Here is a 24,925-nt window from a genome sequence, read left to right on the forward strand (position 1 = left end):
ATAATAATAATAATAAGTTTTGGAAGTTCTTTAAGAGTGGCAGTGCGGAGTTGTTCTGGCCCTCCAGATTTAAAACATAACGGTAGGATAATTACCGGTGACGTAGAAAACGCTGCCGTATTTAATGATTTCTTCAAATCGGTATTATCCACGAGGGTTCCGATTTCGCTTCAACCATTGTCAGAGAAGCGCGAATCAATGGAGCCTGTGATGATTTCCATGGAAGGTATAATAAAGCCTCTTTACAACCTCGACATGCTTGGGTCACGTGGCTTTCTGTACCTGACAACGTGACCTTTAAACATAAAGATCTAAGGCTTTCGCCTTAAAAAGAGATGAAGTGTCTGATGGTTGGATCGAACCTCGGCCCCCCACCACAACCCTATGCTCTGCTCATTAGGCCATGAATATTTTATTTTTTCTATCTTTATTGACCAGTAGACCACGATCGCACACAGACGTATCTGGTGTCAACGCGAGCAAACTCTTTCAGATGCATGGTGAGTGCAGCACGTCACATAACACGAGCGACAACACATGCACATGCGCCAGTTTCCACTGTCTGCTTCTAGGCCGACGACACTTTAATTTTACTGCCTGCGTAGGCAATATTTGTGGTATGGGCTCCACCGCAGCATTTTTAGATGCGAAGCAGCTTATGGTCGGGGCTATGCCACTCTCTCCCTCCCTCCCTCCATCCATCCGCCGTGCGGCGTCCCCACCCGCACTGCGCATGCGCATCCTCCTCCCCCTCCTCTCCTTGTGTCATCTCCTCTCCTCTCGGCATTCCTCTCCTCTCCGACACTCCTCTCCTCTCCGAATAGCAACACCTGCGGCTCCGCGCGCGATAATGCGAAGCAGCTTAGGTTAGAGGCGCGACGGTAGGCGCTGCATACTCCGCTGGGGGGCGCCTCTGTAGCTCACGGTATAATGACGCGCGCGCGCGCTCCGCTCCTCTCATTCTCCTCTCGCAACGCCGCGATGAGTGCCACGGACAGCACCAGCGTCAACGCCAGTGTCAGCGCCGTGGACAGCGCGCGAAGGGGTACGTGTTGAGGTACGTAGCTCGCGAAGCCGGTAGCTACGTACCTCAACCTAACGGAAACGACGAACTGAAAACTAATGGGAACTTGAGTCGACCCCATGGCTGCTGCGCATACTACTCAGGGTTCCCCTACGGGAAGGAAGAGGAGGAATAAACATTTATTGCGGAACCAGCACTTTAAGATGGCCGGGCCTAAGCCTCCCATGAGGGGACGTCGAGGGCTTGCCTCGCCGCCGCCTCACGGCGTGCTGGGTCGCCCAGGTTTGGTCGTCGAGGGCGGAGCTCCGCAGAGCCTCACGCAACCTCGACGAGAGGGTCGTGGTGTTAATGTGTGTGTACTGTGCTGGGCACTCCCACAGCATATGCGGAAGCGTAGCCGGGTGAGTGCCACAGCACCGGCAGTTGGGGGTATTGTAAACTTCAGGGAATATAAGGTGGAGGCGGGCGGGTGAAGGGTACGTATTTGTTTGTATCAGACGCAGGGTGGTAGCCTGCGCCCGGCTGAACTTGGGGTGAGGTGGGGGGAAGGTTCGGCGACTAAGGTAAAATGCCTTAAAGAGATCGTTGTAAGTAGTCAGACTATCCCTGGTGTCCAACTCGTCTCCAGTGTCTCCGGCGCAGTTGACTAGTCCTGGCGCAATGGAGTGGGTGACATCGTTGAGGTTGGGGAGGTGTGGGTGGACAGTGCCCGCGTGGGCCGGGATCCATGTCAGGGAGATCATGCTTTCTTTAGAGTGTGGTGCCTGGCGGAGGATACGAAGAGCTTGAGGAGAAATACGGCCTTTGCTGAAGTTAGTGACGGCTGAGCGAGAGTCACACACGATGGTGTGACAGGTGGGATCTAGAGTGGCCAGGGCGATGGCCACTTCTTCAGCCATTTCGGCAGTGGGGGTAATGACGCTGGAGGCGTGGTGTAGGACTCCTTCGCGTGTGGCGACGGCCACAAATCGTGTGCCATGGGAATATTGGGCTGCATCAACAAATGTAACGCCAGGTACACGAGCAAAGGCTTTTATGCTTGCTCCGGCCCGAGCTTGGCGCCGGGCCCTGTTATATTCAGGGTGAATATTTCTAGGAATAGGGTCTGTGTGGATCCAGCTACGGATGTCAGTCGGGATCGATTGTTTGGGGCCCTGCTGCTGATGGTAAGTAAAGCCAAGCGTAGATAGAATAAAGCGTCCCGTTTCAGTAAGCATTGTGCATGATCAAAACATACGGGAAGATGGTGTAATTTTTTAATAAAAGCTACCAAAGCAGACGTATGTAATTAGAGACCTATATCTCTTACCCCACAGTGTTGTAAGACTTTCGAGCACATTATACTGGCTTAATTAAACACATTACGCCAACAGGATTGCTTAATAATCTACAGCATGGATTTCGAAAAGCATTTTCTTGTACAACTGTGCTACTTGAATTTTACCACGATATAGCCTCCAGTCTCGTTTGTATAGGGCGGATTGATTGTTTTACAATGGGGATGTTTGTGTAGCAGCACTCGATCTAGCGTTTCAACGGTAGTGCGAAACAAGTCAATGGGAGCTATGGCGGAGCGGGCGAGCAAGCGTTTCTCTTCTTCCTTCACCAGCACCGTGGCCCAGTGCCTTCAGTACAGTTTATTTTTAGAATTTCAGAAGGCTTTCAACACTGGTTCCCATCAGTTACTAATACAGAAACTTGTGTACATTAATAGTGATAACCCTGTTAAAAAAAATAACGTTTAACTTTGCACTCGGCCGCGCATCGCTTGAAACAGCAAAGCTGGGCGATCCTAGCCCAGCATTTTCTGGAAGTGCGCGCCAACTTTTCATCTTATTACTCATGATGATGATAATTTCTCTTCGCGCGTTACGGACTTACGGCCGTCACTGCGCGTTGCATAGCGCAGCTTCCAACACCGACACCGCGTTGCAAAGCTGACCACGTTCCACCACGTTGCAATGGCGACAACGCGTTCCAGCAGACCCGCTCCGTGAATGCGTCTGTCTCTCTCTCTCGCTCTCTTAGCGCGCGAAACCTCTTCTCCTTCTCGCAGAGCACGAGCGTGCGAACACGCAAACTGTTGACGAAGACGACAACGCTCGAACGCAATCATATGGTTCGCATAAATGCATGTTCTGCAAGCGTGGCTGTATAGCCTAGTGGTTACGACGCTCGCCTTCAGACCGTGCGTTCGCGGGTTCGGATCCCCCCTCGGCAAGAAAGTTTATTTTCTTTTATTTCTTGATAGTTTCTTGATACGAACCAACCACAAATTACGGCTGGTTTAAACAGAGTCTCTGTTAAAAATAGATAATAGACTATTTAATATCAAAGAAACAGCAAGTTGTTCTGAATGGCAAATGTCCATGCGTTGATGTAACATCCGGGGTTCCACAAGGATACGTAATCGGACCCCTGCTGTTCCTTATCTTTATTAATGATATCTCTAATGAAATCGAGTCAACTGCACGTCTGTTCGCTGATGATTGTGATTGTAATGTGGCCAGTGAGGCGGATTGCGTACAGCTGCAGGAAGATCTCCATCATATTGAAGTGTGGCGCAGTTCAAACAGAATGAATTTGAACAATAATAAATGCGTGCATGTCATATTGATCAGAAAAGTTCATAAATTGCGGTATCGCTACTATCTAGATAATCAAGTTGTTCGCCAAGAATCTTCGTACAAGTGCCTCGTAGTTACTTTATCAGAGGATGGATCATGGTCCGAACCTATTGACAGCATTGTGCGCAAGGCCGAAGCTTCGCTTGGTTTCCTTCGGAGAACTAAGATCACGTGGAAAGTCACGTCAAAGAGGCTGCATACAAAGCCTACATAAGGCCATTACTTGACTAGGCCTGCCCTGAGTGGGATCTGTCCCATTCTGTACGAATTAAAGCGTTGGAACGCATACGGTCCAGTCCTGCAAGGTATGTCCTGGGGTGGTACAATCGGTTCGCAACCGTTATAAAAGGAAATCTAGGATGGGCTCCTCTAAGCGAATGCCGCAAAAGCCTTCGTCTGAAGCTTTTTTTACACAATATACAATAATCAATCCGCAATCAAAAGCAATATGCAATATGCAATCTGCAATCGATAATCGATCTGCATCTGCATCTGCAAATAATCGATCTGCAATCGAAAGCGCGCGAGGGACGCGCGCGCTTTCACTCGCACATACAGCATACGACGTGCGGCGACGATTTCATCGCCGTTGGACTCTATACGGAACCTCACGGCGACGGCGACGCCGCTGGCAGTAATCTGCTTGAAGTGTCCATATAAATCGTAATAAAACACGTCAAAATGTTCAGATTGGCGGCAAATTCCCCTATAGGGAGGTTCCCGTAAACAAAGTAAATCAATGGCCTTGAAAAGAAAGCTTTGGTCTTTGTGGGAATTAAACCCGGCCTTCCGGAGTTCGATAATAGCTTGCTTTCCCGACGCCACGGGGGCTCCACCATTCTGGTAGTCTGGTGCGTGCGTCATTGTACACGTCACGTCGCGCTAAAGGTGTGGCCTAGTGCGTGCGTCATTGGGCAAGTGACGGCGCAGTCAATAGGGTGTAGGTGGCGTCATGTCATGTGTGTATAAAGTGTGTTTATAAAAAATGTCACAGTTTCGCCCTAAGGGCGAAGCAATGAATGCGATAGCAACACAGCAATGTCATACGAAGTAAGGTGAGCGGCTTTGGTAGCAATATGAATTGTAGTAAACATGAGCTGATTAAGTAAGCAGGTGTGCTGCGGCGTAAGTAGACCGACATGAAGAGAGATTCGATGACGACGAGAAGGCGCGTGTGAAACGGTGGTGTTGATGAGAAGCGCTTCCCGTGGGCAGCGCGTGCGAAGGGACACACCTCTAGCGCTGCACTGCCGATCCGGGCAGCATTGCATGTGTAGCGTGCGTTGGAAAATGTGGCCCGACTATTACTAACCGAATGAACAAGAGTGGTGTGAGCGCGCACAAACAAACATGAATAGATCACACTGAATGACTGCAGACAACGACTGTCAAAACTCTGGCAGCAAGCGGATACGCCGCAGCGGCGAAGGTACGTGCGGTCTATCGCTTCAACGGAAACTGAGCGGCGAATGCACGCGGCGCATAAAGGTCAGAGCCGTGTGGAGAGAAGAGACGGTGCGAGCGAGCGACGAGCGCGGTTGTTGGCAGAGCGGAAGTGCCCCCCCCCCCCCCCCCCGCTCCCTCCGGCGCTGGCTTCCCGCTTCCTTGCTTGCGCGTGGGAGATTGAGTGCGTTCGCTCTCCGTGATAGCGCGCGTCCCCGCACGCTTCCGCTCGGGCATACGGCACGCGGCGAAGATTTTATCTATAGGGAACCTCACGGCGACGACGACGCCGACGGCAGAAATCCGGTTTAAGTGTCCATATAATTGCTATCGCAATAATAAAAATGCAGCCAGTTCCACGAAGTGAAATCTATCGAAACAGAGGAGCTGTGGTTCTGTTTCTGCGATTTTCGCGTATGTTTTTTTTTTTTTTTTTTTTTTGCTGTGGTAGTCTTCGTTTTAGAGCGAAGGAAAGACCACATCTCCGCTGTTTCAACAGTTTTCACTTCGTGGCACGTGTTCTGCATGCCGATTTTGCTTGGTGGTGCAGCGTCCATCCTGCGAAGAGCGCGCGGCGCAAACACCCGCTGCCTCTCCTCCTCCTCCCCGGCGCGTGCTCCGATTGGTCGTCTCCTCTCCTCCTGGCGAGCGGGTCAAGTGACCTCTCCGGCTCTGCTCCTGCGTGACGGCGCCGTCATCGTCGGTACACCCTCGACTAAAAACAGCCCCGCTGTTAAAAGCACTAATGTCCAATTGAACGCCACTGAGCGGTCCTTCGAGTTATGATCTCGCGGGCAGGAGGGCGCGTTGAGACGCTCGCGCGTTTTAAAGTGAAGCTTTATATGTCTAGGCGAAATCGTATATGGCTTGGCGAAATAGCCTGTAAACTATCATCATCAGCATTGGCTCGAGCGTCGTCGTCTTCTTCCGCAGCTGGCTCGCTGGCGCCCCTCGGATCGCGCTCGTGCTCACCACGCGCTCGTGCCACTGCTCCCTTGTTCGCAGTCGTCGTCTTCCACAGCTGGCTGCGTTGCCGCTCATCATTCCAGAGTAGAATTTAACTTCTCTTCGGTCACGTTTACGGGGATATGAGCCATTGCTTAAGGGGTTATGAGCCATTCATTGTCTTACGTAACGGACAGATTTAATTTTGAAGCAATTTAATTTCGAAGAATCGCAAGCGGCAATGGCAAGCGAATGCTGCTAACCACGCCCCGAGCAAACTCGAGACATCGAACGCTAGCGACAACGGCGGACGGCGGGCATACCGTGAGTGACGTCGTTCTCTCCGTCGCAGCCGAACGGGTGTGTAACCTCATAATTGAGAAATACTTTAATGAGCCCTCGGGATTATCCCAGTGATAAACACCGGGGCCGCGCGTTTTAGCTTCGCAGGTGAACCATCTTTACGGAGTGAAAGGCCAGACGAACTTTTTTATTGCGATAGCAATTATATGGACACTCTAAGCGGATTTCTGCCATCGTCGTCGCCGTAGCCGTCGCCGTGAGGTTCCGTATAGAATCCAAGGGCGATAAAATCGGCGCCGCGCGCTGTCTGCTTTATGTGCGTAGGGCGCCTACATGCAAGCTCTGTGCATGTAGGCTCCCTATATGTGCGCGTGAAAGCACGCGAGGGACGCGCACTTTCACGGGGAGCGAACGCACGGCGGAGAGCAAACGCGACGTATTCCGTGGCGCGAAAGGCCGTGGGGGGCAACGTTCTTAGACTCCTAAGAACGTTGGTGGGGGGGGGGACGTTCTTAGACTGCTAAGAACGTTGATGAGGGAGGGGGCGGGGGGGGGGGGGCTGGGGAGAGTGAAATAAAAATTGAGAGCGAGAGAGAGTGCGCGCGAGAGCGAGAGAGAGCCATCGCCGAACCTATAGCTGCTACCAAGTTCAACCTAGATACAACCTCGACATAGCCAAGTTCAACCTAGCTACTACCGGGAGACGCAATCGATCAGCCAGCTTCGCTGTGTCTCGAGCTTTGCGCGGCCACAGCCTTCTTGCAAGTCGCAGTGACGGTGTCAAGTCAGTACTTGTCGAGCCTAGCAAACTCTGCAGTCAGTTCAAACTTCCAGCGTCTGCATTCGCCAGCCCGTGATGAAACTTGAACTCGTTGTCGATGTGCGTCAAGTACAACTTCACGAGGTTCGTACAACGACTAAGACCAGCGTAGACGAGCTTCAGCCGCTGTTTCTTCCACAGCCTGTTTACTACACAAGCTGCGGCGCGGCGGAACTCGGTTGCGCGAGGTGTCTCCGGCACTGGGCGTGGCTTAGCGGTAGCAGCTGCATGGTTGTCGCTACTCCTGCATGCGCGGCTTGGGATGACATCACGAGATTATGCCAGGTGTTCTAGCAGCTGCGGCGTCGCTGATTGCCATGGCTACGGCGCGGCTAGCTATTCGTGAAACGCGCACTTTTTACGGCTGGCTTAAACAGCTTCGCTGTTAAAACAGTCCATCCACGGATGCACGACTTTTCCAAGTAGTATCTTCGGCCAGCGGCTCTGTTCCACCCTCTTCAGCGATGCTGGATAAAGCTGGATTCCCATACAACGGATGTGATCGCGGACAAATCAGTCACGTGACATCTGACGTGAATCGGGTCGTTTAGCAGGCGCAGCTAGCATTCACGAGACACAGGATGACAGCGCGGCCGGAGAAGGGCGACGGCGATTTTTCTATCCGCCGTATCGCGAAGCGTTTCGTGTGGACCGAGGGAGCGCCGCGGGAACGGGTGACGTATGAGTTCGCCGGCGCCGCGTGCACTATTCGAAAAAATAATGTCACAGTTTCGCCCTAAGGGCGAAGCAATGAATGCGATAGCAACACAGCAATGTCATACGAAGTAAGGTGAGCGGCTTTGATAGCAATATGAATTGTAGTAAACATGAGCTGATTAAGTAAGCAGGTGTGCTGCGGCGTAAGTAGACCGACATGAAGAGAGACTCGATGACCACGAGAAGGCGCGTGTGAAACGGTGGTGTTGATGAGAAGCGCTTCCCGTGGGCAGCGCGTGTGAAGGGACACACCTGTAGCGCTGCACTGCCGATCCGGGCAGCATTGCATGTGTAGCGTGCGTTGGAAAATGTGGCCCGACTATTACTAACTGAATGAACAAGCGTGGTGTGAGCGCGCACAAACAAACACGAATAGATCACACTGAATGACTGCAGACAACGACTGTCAAAACGCTGGCAGCAAGCATACGCCGCAGCGGGCGAAGGTGCGTGCGGTCTATCGCTTCAACGGAAACTGAGCGGCGAATGCACGGCGCATAAAGGTCAGAGCCTTGTGGAGATAAGAGACTGTGCGGGCGAGCGAGCGACGAGCGCGGTTGTTGGCAGAGTAAAAGTGCGCCCCCCCCCCCCCCCCCCCCCCCGCTGCCTCCGGCGCTGGCTTCCTGCTTCCTTGCTTGCGCGTGGGAGATGAGTGCGTTCGCTCTCCGTGATAGCGCGCGTCCCCGCACGCTTCCGCTCGGGCATACGGCGCGCGGCGAAGATTTTATCTATAGGGAACCTCACGGCGACGACGACGGCGACGGCGACGCCGACGGCAGAAATCCGGTTAAAGTGTCCATATAATTGCTATCGCAATAATAGCGACCCGTAAAGAGGAGGAGAATGGACGACCGTGAAGAAAAGGAGAAGGGAGCTTCAGCACGCAGTTGTGGGGAGAGGGTGGGATTTCCTGGGAGATAACGAAACTAAATGGCGGAGAACCTTGCCTCGAGGTGTGGCTACACGGCAGCGCGCGCCGCGCTGCCGTGAAGCCACATCTCAAAGTAAAATTCGCGTATAACCCTCACCCCAACTCTACTGTTAACGTTTTTGAATTTTTGGTGCGGGTTATACGCGCAAAAATACGGTAGTTTTGCAAGCAGTATAAGTTCCAGCAAACATTCCCTGACTAGCTAAACTCACATGATGTGTCAACAAACTAGGAAAGAGCGTAACGTCACCTAGCTAGCCTTCGCAAGCCAACTTTATTGCTGCTGCTGCTCCCTTTACCTTTGGAACACAGCAGATCGCGAAAACTGCAACAGGTGGTGCTCGGGACGAGAGCATGCATCAAAGCACCGGCCTTCTCGCATGCTTGCCCTCGCTAAATAGGCCTCGAACGTGTCAGTACATTTTGCCTAGCCTTCCGTTGCTTCAACTGTTCGCCGGGGGATTGCGCTAGGATCAACAGGATGCCGTAAGTGAGGGCGAGAAATGGAAGGAGGGTATTCTGAATGCGCAGTGTGAGCGCTATCGATTTCTTTTTTTTTTTCCTTTTCTTTTTGACCTCCCTAAGCAGGTGGCTCTGACCATATGCACATACGTATATAGATATATATGTTTGCGTGTCACGCATATAATTTATCTACGGGACATGACGCTGATGTCGCGAGCACAGCTGGAGTGTCCTTATAACTACTAACGCATTCAAACAACTTGTCTCCCGTGCGATTCACACTTGCACTCAGTCACACAGTTCCACCCCGCGGTGCTTCACTATGACGCAGACTCACACGCGCTTTCATAGCGAATTTGGCCCACGTACATCGACACACCTTGATTCCCCCAGGTTCATACATTTCAAACTCCATACGCGACCTGTCCCCTATACCAAATAGAAAAAAAAAGATAGCTTGTTCAGTTCACTATAAGAAGACCGAAACGAACTACGTGCCTCTTATAACGCACAAAAATGGGAGAAAATCAGCATTTAATGACTGTTTTCAAAGCGCATAAATAACTTACACATTTCAAACTTTCTGGGCCGAACACCCGTATATAGCTCCTTTTTTTTCTGAACTTTGCCAACATATTAAATTTCACCTATGAACTTAGCCTAAACGTCACTCATAACGTGCATAACCAAATATAACCAAAGTTTCTTGTTTTACTGACAGACGTAACTGGGAAAATGTATTACGAATCTTGTATAATGTCTGAAAAAATTGGAGCAAACGAGGGTTCAGTAATTATTTACAAATCTGATAAAATTATTTACGAACCTGATAAAACCGCCAGCAACGTTCAACGTTCCCCGTACACCACCCCTAACACGGCTAATATTTCCCAGGAATTTGAATTCGCTGTCACATACAGTTCTCTCGGGACAGTGGGAGACATTCAGGCTAACGGCCTTATAACTCTCCCGAGCACTTGCTTAAGGAATTTCTTACAAAACCGGTAATTAGGAGACGCGCTTGAAACTTTGTCCCCACATCACTCATCAGATATCCTTCATTCACTTCAAATTGCCACTTTGTTTCACGTGTCATTCTTTCAGGACAACGGGCAAACTTCCTACATGGTTCGTAAAATAGCCTAGTAAATATCTGGAACGCTTATATAAATAACATGCTGTCTAAGTGTAATTATCCGGCACACTTCACACTTGCTGTAATGCAAATATACCTTCTTCTGTCCAAATATCAATTCGCTGCCACCTTTGGTTCTTTAACAGCAGCGGCAAATCTTTGCAAGTGTTTCGTGGTACCGCCTTTAAGCTGGCACAAAACGACGCCTAGCAAATGTCATTTAGCCCATAATTACCTCCACACACTTCGAAAGAAATGCCATTTAGCCCATAATTACCTCCACACACTTCGAATGAAGCGGGCACGCTATTTTGAACAGCCCGCCTTATTCACTTTAAATATAAGCACAGTAACCGGTGAATTTTTTAGGACACCGCGAAAACGCACATGTAATGTTTTCCAGTGCTTCTAGATACGCTAACAGCTTCGCTGTAAAAGTAGCATTAGATATTTCAAACAAAACAAATTAAGCGCTTGTGTTATCATGGACTTTTCGAAAGTTTTTGACTGTGTAAATCATGGAACCCTTTTAGTAAAGTTACAAGATTTTGGATCCCTTCGCATCGCATTCAAATCACTGACGAAATGCGTGCACTGAATCTCAATTCATGAAAACTTTCACTATGTAGCATAGCGTGCAAATGTACTATAGTGCATTTCACTAGCTGTGAAATCATAAAAATGGATGGAAGCACGCTCTCTGTACCAATGAACCTAACCATTTTAATGAACATACATATTTTCTTAAATAAGGTTTCACCGATGCGATGATGATGATATCTCCAATACTTTCCTTTCAGCGCGACGGACACGGGGTGGATAAGTAACAGTTACAGTTTCCTCGCTAATTATAGTTAACATTCCACAACGAGCGTTCAATTATGGGTTGGAAGGTCCGCGTATCACTGGCATTATTTCAGCGGGGCATCCTTGGATGCTAGAACAAGTCACACTGTTTTTTCTAAAGCCATCCGTTATTTCGATATTCGTCGACAAAGAATTTCCGTTTTCATTTCACTTCTAACACCACGAGCAAAGCAGCACCGGAAGCTGTGGCCACGTCATTCTCGACGCTGTTGTGACGCACAACAGCATGCGACAATGACCTGCTGACGCATCCAATCCGCCGACACGCGCTAATACCGCAAGCGACGGTCCGTCTCCGACAGACCAGCTTCGCGTTATATGATGAAAGAAGGCGCACACCATGTGTGAACGCGTTAACATTGAAATTTAAACGAAAAAGTTGGCGGGTTGTTTCGGGCATTCTTCGTATGTCTACTTTCCAAAGCGAAGTCGAAAAAGTGACGTTTTTTTTTTTTTTGGGGGGGGGGGGGGGGGCGAGTAATTTAACGTGTGATAGCACGTTTAAAACTGCGTAAATATCTCTTGGCTCCCGCACTGCCCTCCTGTAATACTGACATCACAGCGTGGGTGTTCAAGTCAGTAATTAAAAAGTAAATTCAACAATTTCGGGCAATAAGCGAAACGACTGCGATGGCAAATATAGACGATGCACGATGTCCACCGCATTAGAAGGAGGGATTATGAACAAAGAAACCCCGAATGAAATAAATCTCTATCGTTCAAGTAGTTACGACTAAAATAGATCACCTGGTAGAGCTGGTGCAACTGAGCTTTTAAATATACCTCTGATTTTTATCTTCACGACTTTTAGTAAGCTACGCCCCTTTCCCAGCGCCAGTGACATCGAGGGACTTCCAGATCCATTCATCACTTCTTCCGAGGTGTTGGGCGCCCTTGCCAGAGCACTTTTCACAGTTTTTACAGGCTTCACTCCATGGGCAGGAGACTTCAAGGCCGTAGGTTATGAGACTCGCCGGTGCTTCTTAATAAACAAAGACGGAACAGAGCTATAGCTTCCACCGCTTGTGATGCCGATGAAGCCGCTGCCAGTACGTGGCTCGCGCAGTGCTACGAGCCGTTGTGACGCTACCTCCTCTCCCTCAACCTTCGTCAGCCACATCGGCGTAAAAGCAGTGCTTCACAAAAACGAGAACAGCGTTTTCGCTTTATTGAACAAGACGTCCTGCTTGACTTCTACGGCGTTCATTTATTGTCTCTTTTACAAGGATGGCGAGCGCGCCAGTAAGCTGGGTGCTATCGCATTTCTAGCAATGCACATTCGAGGTGCTAATGTCAGCTCCGTACTTATGTCCACCATACTATAACCAGGCCACCGGTCACTGAGCTGCTGTGGCTGAACCTCTGGCACTTGTGGCACCTGCGAGGATTTACTATCTATGGCCAGACGCACGTCTTAATGTGCCTTGTATATACGCGGTGGTAATTTTCAAGCTTTACCGAATTTTTTTTAAAAATCATTTCCGGCTAACTAATACAATTCTTGTCCATCAGCTGGATTATTCGAAGAGGTGAACAATATTAGCACGGGAATTCAGTCGATACACATATTCAATTAATTAACTAAAATCCACACATCCCCTAATAACCTTCTTCATTTACGGTACATAATCCAATTTACGAACTGTAGTCGGTGAGTTCAGAAGACGGTAGCATCCACTTGAAAGGAATTTTCAAGACATCACTTTCGAGATAGTATTTCCCAAAGAATGGCACGAAATACGTGGGCGTTCCAGTTACTTGTGTGTTTCAATGAAGTAAATTGCGTTTTGTAAAAAAAAAAGAAAAGAGAAGAAAACAAAAAATAGACTAACCAACTCTTCCCCTACCGGAAAATGGGGATAAGCGACGCTTCTCCTGGAGGCACCTAAATTAAGCACGCTGAGACGGCTGCGATGGCAGCGACGGAGAGAACGACGTCACTGACGGCATGCCCGCCGTCCGCCATTGTCGCTTGAATTCGATGTCTCGAGTTTGCTCGGCGGCGTGGTTAGCAGTATTCGCCCGCCATTACCGGTTCTGATTCTTTGAAATTAGATTGCTTCAAAATTAAATCTGTCCGTTACGTAAGACAATGAATGGCTCATACCCGCTTAAGCAATGGTTCATACACCCGTAAACGCGGCCTCCCCATTAGGACGACAGAAGAGAAGTGAAATTGTACGCTTGAATGATGAGCAGCAACGCAGCCATCTGTGGAAGAAGACGATGACGTCGAACGCTGGAGCAGTGGCACGAGCAAGAGCGCAAACTAACGGGCGCCTAACGAGCCAGCTGCGGAAGAAGACGATGACACTATAGTCCAATGCTGATGATGATTTCCGTGTACATGGACGCCACCGAAATATGTGCCTTATAACAAGTTAAAAAAAGTTTCGGAACAGTGAATATTTCCGGCGAGTTTGATGGCGCATATCTCCAAATTGGTGTCATTCAGGAAAATCGTTCCAAGTGGGTGCACCTTACAAAGTCACTGGCTACAATTCGTAAATTTCCATATGCGTCGCAAAGTAAAGTAATTAGGATGTTCATTACGGAATTTTAATTAGTATATATGTGCTTGCATTTCTCGTGCAAGTATGTCCGCATCCCTGAATAATTAGATCAAGAAATAGAATAACGTCACCCGCAACAGGCGATCTCTAAAAAATTCCGTAAAACTTAAATCTGATCACCCTTTATATTATAAAATCATATGGAAGCCAACGGGTATATAAAAAATGGGCAGCTTGTACTAGTGGTGCAAGGTTGGAGTAAACAGTGGAGCTGGTGATCGACCTAGCTAGCTTCTTCCAGATTTTACTAGGCTTGGCTAAGTTTTTCTAGAAAATGCTAAGGGCTGCTAGGCACGGTATTCCGAATCGGCGCGCCGCCGACGCGCAGGTTCTCGCTTGGCCGCGAGACGCTTTTCAATATGAGCGGCTTCTTCTTTGGGTGGCCGGCTCTTCTTTGGTCTTCCCCTGTCAAGGCCACATGTACTCGCCAGAGTCAACGACAGTTCTGCAGCCGTCGTGGCGGTTCCGAGCTTCATCTCCCCGGTGGCGTCACAGCCAAGCTGCACCTCCACACTTGCCGGGGCGTGACTGGTCGAAACTTGCCGAGCGACCGCCAGAGGCGCCTGCTGCAGTCACGGACACCGCACGCGTTCGGCGCGAACCCGGGGAAACGGGGAAACGCGGACGGCGTCGGCAGTAGCTCTGCGCGTTGCCGCGTTGGTGCTGCTACAATTTTTGCCCGTTTCGCGCGGCACATCAAGAGCCGTGCTGCGCATGCGCAAGGATCAGTGATGTCACACGGCTTGCGCACCGGAGCCGGCACCTCTCGCGCACTCCGCCGCCGCCGCGCGCGACTCACCGCCGCCGGTCTGCGCATTCCAGAGGAGTGACGTCGTAGCCGTGGTAGAAGCACTGGCGCCGGCGCACGCTCGCTGTGCAGTCGCCGTCTGACAATACGCTGGAGCCGCTGCGCTTCTGACTGGCGTTTGTGTGTGTCATTGGAGCAGCAGTAAGCATGACAATCAAGCTAATCCTTGACAATCTAGACAACCAGGAAAGCTAAGAATAATCAGCTGAACCTTTGCTAACGCTACGTATATCCTGGCATAGCCGAGCTAAGCCACTGCAACATTTTTTCTCTCTCTCTCGCTCCCATTTTCTCTTTCTCTCTCCCGAGCATAGCGCGCGCCGCGCGCATGCTATCCTTCCCTCTCCTTAACTTCCCATTCCAAGGCAAAATGTGCACGGCACGCAGAGGAGGCGAAGCACAAGCCGCTCTGCGAAGTGGTTGCTAGGCGACGCGTGGTGACGTCATCGTTCAGCGAGGTTTTTTTGTATACGCTTCACGGCCTGACGTTCGGCTTAAACAGCTCCGCCGTTAACAAGTACTTCGTCCGTGTTTCCTGACCATTATGTATTTTATTCATTTCGTTTACACAGACTACGCCCTACAATTCACAGTCGGGAAGGAGCCCCCTTTTTTTTTATTAAGATGCAAGAAATTATGCCCAAATACCACGCGACAAACTGTTGAATGATCGAGTGTCAGTCAAATATTCAATCAAGTAACGCTGACTGCCAAAGCGCCAGTAGCATGCACTTACGACGTAGCCAGCATAGTTTGAGGCGCATATCAACAGAAAGTGGTGACGCTTGCAATCCTTCTCTAGAAGCATGCCCGAGCGCCAATTATACAGTAAGTTTACGATATCACAAAATCCGCAAATGTTAGAAAAATTACGAATGGAATTAACTTCTGCCGCTAATCTTATCCCAAAATTTATGTACGGTGAGGTTAACAACTCACGAGAGTTCAAGAGAATGGGGAAGCTTTTTTTTTTTTTTTTTTTTTTTTTGGGGGGGGGGGGGGGTGTCCAGCCATGGATGGGGCAGGCTCGGAAGGCAGTGCCGGATGGTGATATGCATGTTGCTGGTGCGAGAGATTTTCCCAAGAAGCCGGTGAGCATTGACTACACGCTGGTACCTTGCGCAGCGTGGAACCTTACTGCGGTAAGCGGGATGACTCCTGCCAGTATGCCTTTGCCGACAACCGCGCAGTGTGTCCACACGCATTCAGTTCCTAGACACTTCTGCAGGTTATTTTTTTTCTTTTACTGCGTAAGCTCTTATGCGCTCATTCCAATAGCAGTTTCGGTTGGCGATGGCGTCCGCCGCCGTCGGTGTCCGTCGCAGCTATCGCCAGGAATGAGGGGGAAAAAATACCCAGTTCCCGCAGGGATCGAACACGGGAACTCTGCGTGGGAGTCGGCTACTCTACCACTGCGCCGCGCCAGCGCTTGCAAGCTCCCGCGAAAACATGCCCTATACACGCGTCCTAACGAGTGACCCGATGTGAAATGCGCGCCACGTAGCGTCAATACGTGCACATCTTGCATTGCAGTTGCATATTACTGTATCAGGTGGCACGCCGTGTAGCAGCTGCATAGGTAGCAGGAAGGTAGATAGCGAAGTTTTGAGGAAGAAAAAGAAGATTAAGGACCGCGCCAACAGAATCTTTTTAGCTACCTACTGCCGCCCGATTCTTGGGCTATCCCCCTCAGTGGGTGCGAGCCATGATAAAGGATCATCATCAGCAGCAGCAGCAGGTGCAGCAGCACAAACAACGATGGAACGAAAAATGTTAGGCTTAACCGTAAGAGACAGGAAGATAGCGATGTGAATCAGAAAGCAAACGGAGATAGCCGATATTCTAGTTGACATTAAGGGGGTAAAATGGAGCTGGGCAGGCTATGTAATGCGTAGGATGCACAACCGGTGGACCAGTAGAGTTAAAGAATGTATACCAAGAGAATGGACGGCAGAATACTAGGTGGGGTTATGTAGTTAGGAAATTTGCAAGCGCAAGCTGAAATACGCTAGCGCAAGACAGGGTTAATTGGAGATCGCAGGGAGAGGCCTTCGTCCTGCAGTGGACATAAAATATAGGCTGATGATGATGATGGTGATGATGATAGAATACCTCATTAAATCAAACCGGCTGATGATCTCCCTTGAAAAGGGAGATGCCAGTAAGTCAATATCATCATCAGCAGCAGCAGAAACAGCATTGTCGTACGTGGCGTGTGCGCCGCGTAGTCCCGATACCTGTGTTTACTCTTTGGTATTATGGTGTCTCCTCGCAAGGTACGAAGGCCTGCTGAAGAAGCGAATAGTAAAAGCCACGCACGCGGCTGCAACCAGGCAACATCGGGCTCAGCAGACCGCTGTGCAGGGAACAGCACAAGCCGCAGCTCACCGTTGACGCTGGGCGGACAGTTCAGTTAATTCTCGCGAAAACCACGGAAAGAGATTTCGCCGCGAAGACATTTTAGTGCATGCTGCCGAAAATGGAGCTCCTATGAAGCCTCTTCTCCAGCTTACGCTGTGACTGTGATGCGTGTGCCGCGCAGGCCTGTGCCCTTTTTTTCACATCCAGCAATAATTAATCTTCACGATGACCGAGTTCATGCTGAAGCGGGCAACGACGCTGAACCTTAGGGCACCGCGCAACCACTGGCGTTATCACAAGGCACATTCCATGGCGCGTGGGTGATTAGTGGCCTTGAAAGGAGAGCTTTCATTGCAGTGAAATACTTATTTATTAGTACGGACACGTCATCAAATTATCAGGCACAATAAGTCGCATTTGTGTTCTTATTTCCTGGTTTTTGTTAAATGCGTTAGTATTTTCGCGCGCTGACGTGTCCTTTTTGTTGGTAATTTCAGTCGATTCCGTTATGTATTTAAGCAAATTTATACATTCGGTAACAGTGCAGTGGAATAGCCGGAGGCGTACTGCTTCCAATATCTCAAGTTGGACCTGCCGCTTTGACTCAACCTAAAAACTGAATTATGCTCTTACAGCCTGTCCCAGTAATCATGAGGAATTTTTTTATTTGTGCCTCATATGTGAGAGGTGGTCGCCCATCTAGTTTTCAACTCGGTGATTAGCGCGGCTTGCCCCTCGTATGTGCCGTTTTTGTGTCCGCACACAAGCGGCTCGGAGACCACCAGCCCCACTAATATGGCTGGCACGAACTTTGTAGCACCTGTAGTGGGGAAGAGAGTCCGCAGCCATTGAGAGAGGATGACGAAGCCCAGCCGCCCGGAGCGCGCGAGACAGTGACCGACGCTCTTGGGCCAAAGCTGTTGGTACGTAGCCCCTGCTTGTAAATAAACCCCCTTACAGTTTGGTGGAGGTGCTGGGTATCTCCTAGTCTCCCAACCTGGAACTACGTAGCCGTACCCTGCCTCCAGCGCCAGCGATGGCTGAAGAAACCACCGCCCATCCTACGTCACTTCGACCCTACCGCTCCGACCGAGGTACACACGGATGCTAGTGGGATCGGCCTTGGCGCTGTCCTTGCCCAACGTAAGCCGGGCTTCTCTGAGTACGTTGTTGCCTATGCGAGTCGTGCCCTTACCAAGGCAGAGCGCAAGTACTCGGTTACCGAGAAAGAATGTTTGGCAATTGTTTGGGCGTTGCAGAAATGTCGCCCTTACTTGTATGGCAATTCGTTTGATGTCGTCACCGATCATCATTCACTCTGTTGGCTGGCTTCACTGAAGGATCCGTCGGGTCGACTTGGACGCTGGGCCCTTCGTTTACAAGAATTCGATATTCGCGTGATTTACCGCTCAGGACGCAAGCACGCCGACGCCGACGCACTTTCCCGCTCGCCCCTGCCTTCTGACGTCGCGCCTGTTTCCCTTTCCGCAACTTCCTGCGCTAACATCACTATCACTGACATGGCTTCAGAACAGCGCAAGGATCCCTGGATCGCCTCGCTGATCGACGTTCTCTCTATGCCTTCGACGACACCAGCCCCACAGCTATCTCCTGCCCTTCGTTGCCAAGTACCTCATTATTCGCTCCGGGACGACATGTTGTACCGCCGCAACTACCAGCCCGATGGTCGAAAGTGGCTTCTTGTTATACCTCGCCATTTGCGCTCCGATCTGTGCACGCACTTTCACGCAGACCCACATAACGCGCATGCTGGCGTTTTGAAAACGTATGATAGACTTCGCCAGCGATTCTACTGGCGTGGAATGTACACATACGTCCGCAAGTACATTTGTTCCTGCATTGAGTGTCAACGCCGGAAAACAACTTGTCACACGCCTGGCCCATTACAACCTTCGCCGTGTCCCGCTCGGCCGTTTGGTAGAATCGGCCTAGACCTGTACGGGCCCCTTCCTTCCACCCCTGCGGGCAATCGGTGGATTATTGTGGCCGTCGACCATCTTACTCGATATGCCGAAACCGCCGCTCTTGCAACAGCTTCAGCTCGTGATGTGGCCTTGTTCTTCTTGCGCCGCTTCGTTCTTCGCCAAGGTGCGCCACGCGAGCTGCTTAGTGACCGAGGGCGTGTCTTTCTTTCTCAAGTCATCCAAGAGCTTCTCAGTGAGTGCAATATCATTCATCGCACCACTACAAGTTATCATCCGCAGACTAATGGCTTGACGGAGCGCTTTAACCGAACGCTCAGTGATATGCTTCCATGTACATAGCCTCCGACCATTCTAATTGGGACTTGGTGCTTCTTTTGTGACATATGCATACAACACATCTTCTCAAGTCATCCAAGAGCTTCTCAGTGAGTGCAATATCATTCATCGCACCACTACAAGTTATCATCCGCAGACTAATGGCTTGACGGAGCGCTTTAACCGAACGCTCAGTGATATGCTTCCATGTACATAGCCTCCGACCATTCTAATTGGGACTTGGTGCTTCTTTTTGTGACATATGCATACAACACAGCCACGCAAGCCACAACTGGATTTTCGCCTTTCTTTTTACTATACGGACGTGAGCCATCTTCCACACTGGATACTATACTTCCGTACCGCCCGGATGCATCCGAATACCGCCCAGTCTCAGACCTTGCTCAGTGTGCCGAAGAGTGCCGCCAACTCGCACGCTCATTTACATCCGTGACCCAAGGTCTTCAAAAAGAGCGCCTTGACCCGGCTGAACCTACCCCTACCTTCCCTGTTGGCTCGTTCGTGTGGCTTTCAATTCCGTGCCCCACCCCCGGTCTCTCCCGCAAGTTTGCAGCGAAGTATCACGGTCCCTACCGGATCGTTGAATGCACATCACCGGTGAACTACGTCGTCGAGCCTGTGACACCTCCCACCGACAGACGCTGCCGTGGTCGTGAAACAGTCCACGTGGGCCGCTTAAAGCCCTACTACGACCCTCTGGTGCTTGCCTCACCTTGAGTCGCCAGGATGGCTCCTCTTCGTCGCCGGGGCCAATGTAGTGGGGAAGAGAGTCCGCAGCCATTGAGAGAGGATGACGAAGCCCAGCCGCCCGGAGAGCGCGAGACAGTGACCGACGCTCTTGGGCCAAGGCTGTTGTTACGTAGCCCCTGCTTGTAAATAAACCCCCTTACACACCAATTAAAAGGCCCTGAAAAAAACCGGACAACCCACCGGGGTGGCTCAGTCAGCTCAGGCGTTGCGCGGCTGAGCACGAGGTAGCGGCGTGTGCTTGCGTTGTAGTGCCCGTTAAAGAACCCCAGGTGGTCAAAATTAATCCGGAGCCCTCCACTATGGTGTACCTCATAATCAGAACTGGTTTTGGCACGTAAAACCCCAGAAAGAAGAAGAAGAAGAAGAAAACCGGATATATTCTGTGGCCCACTCATATAATGCCACCGAGAAGATACGCGCATAAGGTGACGGTTTCACAGGCTCATGTATTTCGAGACGTTCATAATATTGCAACAGCTCTGAAGTGACGTCGTCTTAGGTGTTGGCATTATTAGCTGATTTTCCGCAGCGATTCATCTTTATTTCAACCGCTCTTGACAGGCGGGAGCGCGCGCGTTTATGATATTACGTAGTCCTGATTGTTGACAGGTGGCAGCACAATACCACGGAATCATTTTCGTGTATGTTCAATATTTCCTAAGTAATGTAATTATTGTTCCTCACATAACTCCAAGTTGGTCGATAGGACACGGCTCTTGTAGATTCCTGTAGTATATTGCAACTGTTAAGCACAATTCAATAATTTTTTTTATTTGGTCATGACACTTGTGAGCAAGAGATGGCTCCAGCAATTCGGGTCGATAATTTAGGGTGCTCATTTAGGATGTTGATGGAAGATGTGACCATGGATCTAAAAAAGAATGAATTCTCGCACAATATATCAATAATTAAAAATTGTCATTACATTTATTTTTTAACATTATCTGCGGTGTTTACAATTACTGGCCAAGAAGAATAAATGCAACAACTCGACGAGCGAAATCACAATTCGTTCGTGCTTGCGAATTTGGGCGAATAGGAGCCGCCACTGCAAATTTATCAAAGTGCAGAAACCCATTGTTCATTTGTCTTCTCATCGACCTGGCAGAATATATCACAGAATTATCGTGTTTGGTTTCTTTTTAAGTACTCCAGAGAGTATTTGCATTTGAGGTTATTGGACTGAAATTAGCATCCAGATTTCTCAAAGAACACTGATTGCTCCATATGTGTTTACAGTACACCTGCTACATAACTATGAAAAAATTTTGCATCAGCGATATGTACAAAAGAAACGCTCTAAATTATCAAAAATTTGCGATACACAAATATTGCTTGCAAGTTATTGGCTTTTATCCGCACCCTGCAAGATTTACGAAAAAAGGCGAAAATTATTCGACAGCTGAACCATAGCCGGAATTACGGAAGAAAAATATGTTGCTTTCGCACGTGTATAAGAAATATGAAAGGTGCATATCAATACAGGGCGGTGATTGAAGCAGCAAACAGAACAAAAAATAGCTATAACAATAGCCTTATTAAGAAAAACACTTTCTGAGAGGCACCTCCCATTAAGGACATGTTTCGAACAATGTTTGTTCGGGTGGTGCAAATGATTTCTCCGTGAATATATTACTCGTCATGGTCGTGGGAGCTGGATCAAGAAACAAACCGCCTTTACTTCCTTCAGCACAAAATAATTGCTGAGGGGCGTACGTAACTTACTCCCTTTCTCAGTCAACGTATTCGACACCTTGCATAACGGTGAACATTGTTTGAAGCAAGAAACTGTATGTCACATTGTCAGTGTTGATATCTTCTTAGTCGTAGGTAATGCACATACGAGATTTCATTGTCCAAGCGAACACGCACCTCTAGGTTATTAAGCATCTTGTATTCTCTTTTTGCAGTGCCTAAACTGGAGCGAACCATGGTATGTAGTGTACAGAAACTACGAAGATGACCCGGTGTTCGGTGACAGCACTTATTGCGCCTATACAACTGTAGCAGTGAGTGACCCGGAAAACTCAGTCATATGGACAAAGGAACAGGGCGAAACGACACGGTGAGTTAAGGTAAACGTTCCTGACAGTAACTGAATAACTGCTCAATGTCTGGCAGCCTATAGAGGCACGTTTATTTTGTTTCTCGGGGAAATCGGAGCACTGCGTAAAGAAAAGGAAGAAAGAGAGAGCACTTTCGTCATAATTGTGAAGCACGACAAAAAAAATCGCTAGCGGAGCTTTAAAGAATCAAGGTAAATTGTTCCTCCTCGTTGTTATGCTATTGCCACTTCTAAATCCCGAGAGATGTAGTTGAAACGCCGCGCTGTACATTTGCGACAATCGTCTTCCTCTTCGAGCTTTTCGCCAACGCAACCTTCTTATTCTGCTTAGTTTTGTGGCGAGATGAGCTTCCACATACGAGGAGCTCTTTTCAGAGAGGTCCAAGAAACACGCACTTAACTGCTGTTTCTTCGGATGCTTCAGTGTAAGGATTGATGGGTATGAGGAGCCACTCAAACGAGTTTCTAAAAAAACGTAGATTGACGTAGTATTTTTTTCGTGCAATATGACTTGGTGCTTAGTCTTTGCGGATGCTCAAGAAAAACTATCCTATACTAAAGGGAAACTTGGGCGAGTTGGTGACATTCTGGGTCGCGGAAGCAGGCTCCATAATGTATATTTAACCTAAATGTGGGCGTGACATTCACTTGCATCAGCTGTTTTGCATAAGCAGTTGGCATGAGTGCTGTCGTCTGGTCTCGGCAGCGATACTACGGTTGGCAATAATGGCGAATTTAACAAGTACAATGCGTAACGCTTTGTGCGAAGCTTGGTGGTAGCCAAGAACAAACAATTGAGAAGATCCTATTAGCGTTTGGAGATGACGCTGTGGGCATAAAGCACATAAAAATGCGGTACAACCACTTCAAAGAAGGAGAAACATCTGTGACGGAGTGAGAAATGCATCGCCGTTCCAGTTAATTTCTTAACAGAAAGTTGTTTTATGCACTGCAGCACAAACGTAACTGGAACGCCAATGCATTTCTCCGCAGAGTTCGGGAATTAATATCTCGAAAGTGGTGTCATCCTGAGAATTATTTGCAAGTGGATCCGCCTTGCGAACTCCGCGGCTAGAATTTGTGAATTGCAATATGGGCCATAAGGTAAGTAGTTAAAAACTCAATTAGTAATTGTGTGTTATTTAGTCGATTGTGCATTTCGATTTTTTGTGCAAGTAATGTCCACCTCTTCAAGTAGGCCAGCTCATGAAATAGAATTGTCCTATCTTTCACAGGCAACCTTTAAAAAATTTTTGTGTTCGCTGAAACACCCAGTATAATTCAAGAAGCATGCATTTAGTAATATATTTCCAAACAACTTTCCAAACATATCCTACAAATAAATACTATCATATTCTAACTCGAACATAAACAATACATCACGCAGGTTTAAGGAAACTCATGAAACAGAGCGCTGGTGTATACGCAAGCCAGCGGCCACAGCGGTGCCCCAAATAAAAAAGAAAAGAACTGAACAAAACATATTCAACGGAAGCTTCGCGAGAGCAGTTATCTCGGCCAGACATCTCAACCGGAATACTGACAGGCTGTCTGGCCGGATGTCTAGCAAAAACTAGGAGGACGCTTAAGTTTCGCCTTTAGGAATGGAACGAGATAACATCCAAAGATCCCTGACTGCATTCTCACGCTTCAGAGGCAACTGCAGCTTATGTAACCGTGATGTTTACCTGGAAACGCTGGCGGCGAATGCTATGCACGAAGGCGAGCTTTGTTGTAGAAACGCAGCCCTATTGCGTTGTCTGAACCCGGAGGTAGTGCACAGCCGCGCCAGAAAATATTGCATCATTTTCAGGTTTGGGGTATTGCTTCGCACTTTTAATATTTCAGTCTGAGAAGATTTAACATAAAAGGTATGCGCGGTCGATGTTTCGTTTTATGACATTTGTTTGGGGGCTGTCGTTCTCAAAATTCCTAGGAATAACTTTGTCAAGAATGTGAGACATGGTATGAGCAAATTTCATATAGCAAGGCGTAGCATATAAACACACCTAAATATAAGTTTTTCTGACGGACGCCGCCGAACGCCGACACCAACACCGGATCTTCTGCGACACGGGGCCCTTAACGCTCTCGCGTTAAAATGGTCGATTCGTTAACACTCGAGTAGGTAGCTGGCCGTTTTCTAGTTAACGTTGATACCTAAGCGCACTTGTTTTCATGAATCGAGTTGAAGCGACATTCTCAGGCTGTTTATTATTATTATTATTATTATTATTATTATTATTATTATTATTATTATTATTATTATTATTATTATTATTATTATTATTATTATTATTATTATTATTAGATGCGGAGCATCTTATAGCGGTGGCCTGTCCCGCGGCGTCGTTGGCGTCGGCGTCCGTCCGCACCTCTCCTCATTCTCTCCACGCCAGCTGTGCGATAACGCCTCTCTCCCTCTCTCCACGCGATCTGTTCGATAACGCGCTTCTCCCTCCGTGTCTTCATCCGCCACCTGTGCGATAGCGCGCGCATGCGCGCCTCTCTCTCTCTCCTCCTCCTCTCCGCGCCAGCTGCTTATATAACCCCGGTGCATGCGCCGCTGCCTCAGTTGCTGCTTCAGTTTAGTCCCGCTGCGCCGTCCGATGCGCTGAATGGACGCCAACGAATCTGTCAACGAACTGTCTGGCGCATCTTCAAACAGCAGCAGCCAGTTCATTAACAGAACCGCGAGCACCTCTGAAGACAAGGCTGCGCAGAGAAGAGCTCGCGACGCAGAACGTAAACGTCGGCGACGCGCAGCGGATCCAGATTCAGTTCGCCAACGCGAAGCCGCTTCGAAACG

The 24,925-nt window shown here is 49.0% G+C and overlaps 1 protein-coding gene across 1 annotated transcript in view; it reads left to right on the plus strand.

Annotated features, from left to right (window-relative positions):
• LOC125944774 (uncharacterized) overlaps positions 1 to 24,925 on the plus strand; it is a 43,756-nt gene that overhangs the window by 7,072 nt on the left and 11,759 nt on the right. Inside the window, exon 2 of the mRNA XM_049666032.1 lies at positions 21,962 to 22,116. Within this exon, the coding sequence (XP_049521989.1) occupies positions 21,962 to 22,116 (155 nt within the window). The remainder of the gene's footprint in view (positions 1 to 21,961; positions 22,117 to 24,925) is intronic.

Source organism: Dermacentor silvarum, chromosome 4 (genome assembly GCF_013339745.2).
Source record: "Dermacentor silvarum isolate Dsil-2018 chromosome 4, BIME_Dsil_1.4, whole genome shotgun sequence".
Classification (NCBI taxonomy): domain Eukaryota; kingdom Metazoa; phylum Arthropoda; class Arachnida; order Ixodida; family Ixodidae; genus Dermacentor; species Dermacentor silvarum.